Genomic DNA, 6,000 nt, shown 5'->3' with positions numbered 1-6,000 from the left:
AAAATGGAAATCTTTATTTTTAAACACTAGTACATTTTCAGGCTGTTTTAAAAAGGAAAAATCATATTAGTTGAAAACTATGCATCAAAGCATATTTATTTAAACTCTAATTTTACAAACACATAATGAAAGAAATATATTTTATAAATATCTACTCAGAATATTATGGAAAAAGTGTTTAAAAATAACAGCCCCAGATCTCCCTCTTTAAATATATAAAATTCCCATACAATTCATAAGAATTCTTTCTCAAGAGCCAAAAATTTCACAAAGGCCAACAACTCAGTTCTCATCAGACACAATCAAAAGTAATAGGGATATAAAAAAATGTAAAAGTTCTGTACAAGGGACATTACAGATCGCACACGGGTAAATCTCATTACCATACAGGCCATTTGTATTTTAAAAATGTTTTATAAAAACCACCATTTAAAACAAATAAGTGAGAGTCCTTCCCTGACTGTGGAAAATATATAAATTATTACCCTCTTACCTGGGTATCAAGGCTCCCACTTGCTGGGGTTGGGGAGAGAAGTCTCCATGTGTTTCCTGACTAAGGGCACAATTAGGCCACAAGTGAGGATCCACCTCCTTCCTCAGTGGCTTTTTTTGGTGGATGATTCACTATTATTTCCTTTCACTTAGAAAAATTCTTTGGGATCATCCAAGATAACTGCTCACAAGTGAAAGCAAGACTAGGGGAGGACTTCAGATTGTCCAATTAATAACACTTATAATCTGTGGTCTGGGTGACCAAACTCTGGAAAGCCTAATTTTCCACTGTCAGAGACACACCCTGTCACCTACTCCAGTGAGACACATCGCATAGCCCCAAGGTTGTCCCTTAATCTTTCTTTTTCTGGTCCACGTTGCTCTGTTGCTCGCAGCAGTATATGCAGGTTATTGTCTCTTCTGACATTTTTTCTGAAAAGAGCTCTTCAAAAAAGTGCGATACACAGGATCATCCACATATTCATTCTTAAACCTGGAACTCAGCACCCTTTGTCTCTTTTTCTCCCCTTGGATTATGTCTGCTCCATAAAATGTGTCTTCAAATCGCATATCAGAGGCTGTGGACTAGAAAGAGCCAGTGTCACGCTGTGGAAAGCATGGCATTTGATCATGACAAGAATGGACAAAGACCTGATCTAGCCAGCTTGGAGTGGCATGCAGAGGCCAGGACACTAGCCCAGGATTTGCTCCATCCAGGCTCCTGCTTCCATGTAGCCCCAGCTTTCTTCAGGATCTCACACCCCCCAGGGACCTTCCCCCAGCAGAAGCAGAATTAAAGTCTTCTCATATAAATCTCCCTCACTTGCCATTTCCCCTCTGGCTCTTGCCCAACCAGGATTTTGACAACTCTGTCAACAGTCATCTTTAACTCACCCTACTCCTATTTACCTCTGGGCCTCTGCCCATACAACTTCCCTGAAACTGTCCTTGCTCCAGCCCAGTTCCTATGATACTTTTCTATTCTGTCACCTAAGTATTGCTGGAATTGCTCTCTTCTCTGACACTTTATAAGCCCTTCCTCCTGCCTCTCTTCTTCTGGCTGCTCCTGTTGATGTCTCAGGGGTTCTCCTTTCTTAACTATCTGTTCAACTCTGATGCTCCTGATGTTTAGCATTTCTCCTCTCCACATATGCTCCTGAGCCCTCAAATCCACACTTCTGCTTCTTCTCCAAGGATGCTCATATCTCTCACTCCACTTCAGACCTCCTTCTGTGCACAAGCCTGTATGTCCAACTGCCCAGCCAGCATCTCAGAGTACTGTTCCCAGAGGCACTTCAAATCAACCTGCCCTAAATTGAACTCAAAGTCTTCCCTCCCCGTTACTATCCTTCCGATACCCCATAAATGGCATAACTATCCTACCCACAGAGACATAGCTACACTGATCAGAAACCTAACAGTCACTGTAAATGTACCCCATCCCCACCATGTCCTTACACCACCATCCCCTACATGTTCCTTACAGCCATCCATCCTTTTTTCTTTGTTCCTGCTGGCCCCATGGTACAGGCCTCACATCTCCTCCCTTAAACCACTGTGGCAAATGCTACACCTCCAGGCTATTTGCTACAGAACCACTAGAAGAAAGTGCTCTACAAACTATCTGATTATATGCATCCCTGCTTATCATCTTTCAATAGCTTTGCTGCTTTTTAAGATGGTATTCAAGCTCTCTAGACCTATATAACTTGGCAAAATCCTACCCCATATGCTGGTCAGATAGAATTATTTGCAGTTCCTGGTCACACCTTACTGGCTCATGCCTTTCTGTCATTAGATGTACTTTTTCCTTTGCATGGACACTATTCTGTTTTCTCTGACACAGGAAAACTTGAGGGCCCTTCTTTTGGTTCCTATAAGACTTTATGTACCAATACAGAATGAGATCAGTGGCAAAGATAAGGGGCAGTTAACTTTCTCTCCACTGGGGATTCCTGAATCCCTTGAGGGTGAGGATGCTACGGAGTGAGTACTGATCTTTTTTTTACATGTCCTCCACACCAAGCAACATGCCCGGCCCTTAGTCACTGCTCAATTAAGTGTTAGCCAGGTAAAGGAATGTGGGTTTCTTCTGTTATGCTCAGGTAAAGCCCACATTAAGACACAATTTTTGCTTCCTAATTCTCTACTATTTTGTCTCCTAAAATGCATTTCCAACTGGTTTTCATTGAGGTGGATCACTCCAGATGATGCCAAGGCACAGTGCATCTCACTGTCACTGAGGCCACCTCCTCTGGTTGGTGACAGAGGCAGAATTCAGCTTTGAGAACTTGAAACACATGGTCAATCATGAAGAAGAGATAAACAATGGGGAAGTTACAAAGAAGCCTAAAAACTAAAAAATGGACCCAAGTACATAGCACGCATGTACCCTGCTAGCTCATGAGATGGTTATCCAGAGTAACAGGCTACCTGCATGGACCCCCAGACACTACCTTGCTTCACTCAGGAAGAAAATAACTAAAAGATTATGGGTTTGCTGGGCACCCTCTGCCGTTAGGAGAAAACATTTTTGTTTCATTCATTCTTGGCAAAGTACTTCCTCTGAGTAATCTTTCCCTTTTATAAGTGCTAAAAGTTACCAAAGGAGAAAATAAAACATCTATGAAAGTGTTGCCATTGTGTGAAAACAGCAAAAGGCAGCTTCTCAAATATAATAATAAAACCGATTTACCAGCAGCTCTACTTAATTATGCACCATTGCCATGGTTATTCTGTGAGACAATAAAAGGTAATGGGGCCGTTTCTGAAGTTAGTGGGAAAGAACCCCCGCAAAATCACCGAGGTGGACTGCTGACTCTTTTGAAAAATTTCTTCCCAAGTCAGCATGTGTCTGGGTGAGCAGCAGTCATTAAAATATGAGGCCTCCTGTTTAGCAGTGAGGCTGCTAACCCACCCTCCTTTAAAAAAAAACAAAAGAGATTTCTCTAATCATAAAATATCTTCCATCAATGAGATTTCCAATTAGATTTGTTTCACCAACTGGAAAAAAAAAAAAAAAAACAACAGCAGTCATAGATAGACCAACCAAGGGCCAGAGGGTTATATACAACCTGAAGGAAAGGCTGGACTGCTGTAACAGGAGCACATAAGTCTTCGATTCAATAAAAACAGAGGTGGCAAGCTGGATTTAGTGACTGTGAGCCTTTGTTCCTGAAGATATTTTCTACTAGGTTCAATTGTTTGACATACAGGTTACACTCAGATAATATATGTGATTTACATATTTTTTACAGACTTTTTAAAAAAAGATTTTATTTATTTATTTGAAAGACAAAGATCACAAGTTGTCAGAGAGGCAGGCAGAGAGAGAGGGGGAAGCAGGCTCCCCGCTGAGCAGAGAGCCCAGGCGCCCCTTTACTGACTTATTTTTAATTAAAAATTTTTCTGGGTCGCATTGGTGGCTCATCAGGTTAAGCCTCTGCCTTTGGCTCAGGTCATGATCTCAGGGTCCTAGGATCAAGCCCTGCATCAGGCTCTCTGCTCAGCAGGGAGCCTGCTTCCACCTCTCTACCTGCCTCTCTGCCTACTTGTGATCTCTTTCTCTGTCAAATAAAAGTAAAATATTTAAAAAAAATTTTTTTTCCTCTGAAAATTAAAAAAAAAGTTGGATGTTGGTGTAACTGTTCAGAGAAATGGATCTTAGGACACTCAGGAGCTAGGTTCAAATAAAGCTGTGCAGGAAGGCAACCTGATATTGGAGACAAATCTATTATGGAACAAAGAGATTGTGATCTGAGCAGAAAGTAAAAAGTGTTCTTTTAATATGATTAAGAAATAGTATTTGAAATCTCTAAGACCCAGCCAATGCTTAGTCATACACACATTAGAAAATCAAAGACCTGAGAGACTTAGGCCTACCTACTCCATTGCCCATCCTTCAGTCTCTAGGTGAATGAATGAATGAAGGAAGGAAGGAAGGAAGGAGAGGAGCAATGAAGGGCAGGAAGAGGAGGGAGAACTTAGGGAAGACAGAGGCATAGCATGAGTGTTGCTATGTTTAGCATCTTGAAGAAGAAAGTTGGTTCTTAAGAGATTTTTAAGATACAGGGACAGAATTTTTAGATCTTTGTTAGGAATTAGCCAATGTCTTTACAATAGGAATATTTGATTTTTTATCTTTCCCTGCAGATTATCTGGTGGCTAATCTATTTTCAGGTCTGTGGTTCCCCTACATGTCACGTTTCTCACTGGGTGGGCAGCAATGCTGTTACTGTCCCTCTGCTCTTCACTACTTCACTTTGAAAGACCTTCCTCTCAAGGATGCGGCTCAGAAAGTTAGTCGATACTTGGTGCAGTTACCCTGTCCCCAGGACCCTACCTGATAGGAAAAGGAGCTAAATATACAACCAAAGAATTAAGGAATCCAAGGATTTTCCAAATTAAGGTAACTCTATAACTGCAGAAAAAGTATTGTCATAAGCATTCACTGAAAACTAAGCATGTCGTTTATTCTGGAAAAAAAAATTTTTTTTTTTCCATTTTAGTCAGAAAAATCCCATACATTCAAATTTCCCTATTCAGGATTTATCATTTTGCAGATGTAGTAGATGCAAGTCTAATGAGTAAAATTGATTTCATTTCAGGGTCCACTAAATATTTTATGATGCAATAATGAAAACTAAGTTATTGTGAATTATATTTTTTAAAACTTCAGTTTTGAGTTATTTGTCCATGTTTATTTGTCTTTTAATGGCATGTATAAAGCCTGAAATTAAAAACATTCTCTTTTTTTTTAACAGCTTTAATATTCCCACACATAGTTTTTGGGCTTTTTTTATTCCTTTAGTTAAATAGTGAGAGCTTGGTTTAATTATGAACTGACACAAACATTAATGAGTTTCTGGAGAGATGTTAATCAATATATGATAAGGCTATAGAAAACCAAATATTCATTTATATTGTGTCCCCTTTAATCTACTACTGAAAACTTCCTGTAATGTTGCTTTTGCTGACAAGATTATAAATGCCTGGATGGTACCTTTGTATGTTCCTAGCGCCTTGCACAGAGTACATATTCAACAACTCTTCTGGTATGCCAATAAGTATTAGATCATTTGACCTCATTAGAAAGGAAAACAAGGAACCTGCACTGGTTTCCTGTTTGGGGCCAATTTGAGGTTTGCCTAAGTAAGGGAAAAGTTGCACTAGCCTTCTTGAAAATCAATCCAAAGGCCTAAGTACGTTTCCTGCTGGGCTTGGGAAACAGAGGGATAGGATTCGAGATTCACATGGCAGATCCCTGAGGGGTATTTGCCAGCACTTACAAAACGAGCTTTCACTCTCTTGGGTAATTCTTCATCTAAAGTATAGATATCCTCTCTCTTCATTGCTATCTGGGATCCATCTTCAAATTCAACCTAGTGGGAAATAAGATATCTTGATATATATGTACACACACATACATACATACACACATTCATACATAAAAGTGTTCACCATTTTTTCCCAAGGTTCCAATTAACTCCATAAAAAAAGGGAAAAAAG

At 39.9% G+C, this 6,000-nt stretch overlaps 1 protein-coding gene across 2 annotated transcripts in view; it reads right to left on the bottom strand.

Annotated features, from left to right (window-relative positions):
- LOC111156570 (lysine demethylase 4C) overlaps positions 1 to 6,000 on the bottom strand; it is a 467,853-nt gene continuing 461,853 nt past the window's right edge. For both annotated transcript variants that reach the window (XM_022517552.1, XM_022517553.1), the window contains 2 exons: positions 5,781 to 5,873; positions 1 to 1,077 (listed from right to left, as the gene is read on the bottom strand). In XM_022517552.1, coding sequence (XP_022373260.1) covers positions 901 to 1,077; positions 5,781 to 5,873 — 270 coding nt within the window. In that variant the 3' untranslated portion in view covers positions 1 to 900. The remainder of the gene's footprint in view (positions 1,078 to 5,780; positions 5,874 to 6,000) is intronic.

Source organism: Enhydra lutris, unplaced genomic scaffold (genome assembly GCF_002288905.1).
Source record: "Enhydra lutris kenyoni isolate GAN:26980312 unplaced genomic scaffold, ASM228890v2 scaffoldscaffold47, whole genome shotgun sequence".
In the NCBI taxonomy this organism is placed as follows: domain Eukaryota; kingdom Metazoa; phylum Chordata; class Mammalia; order Carnivora; family Mustelidae; genus Enhydra; species Enhydra lutris.
This window is presented reverse-complemented; position numbering and strand designations above follow the sequence as displayed.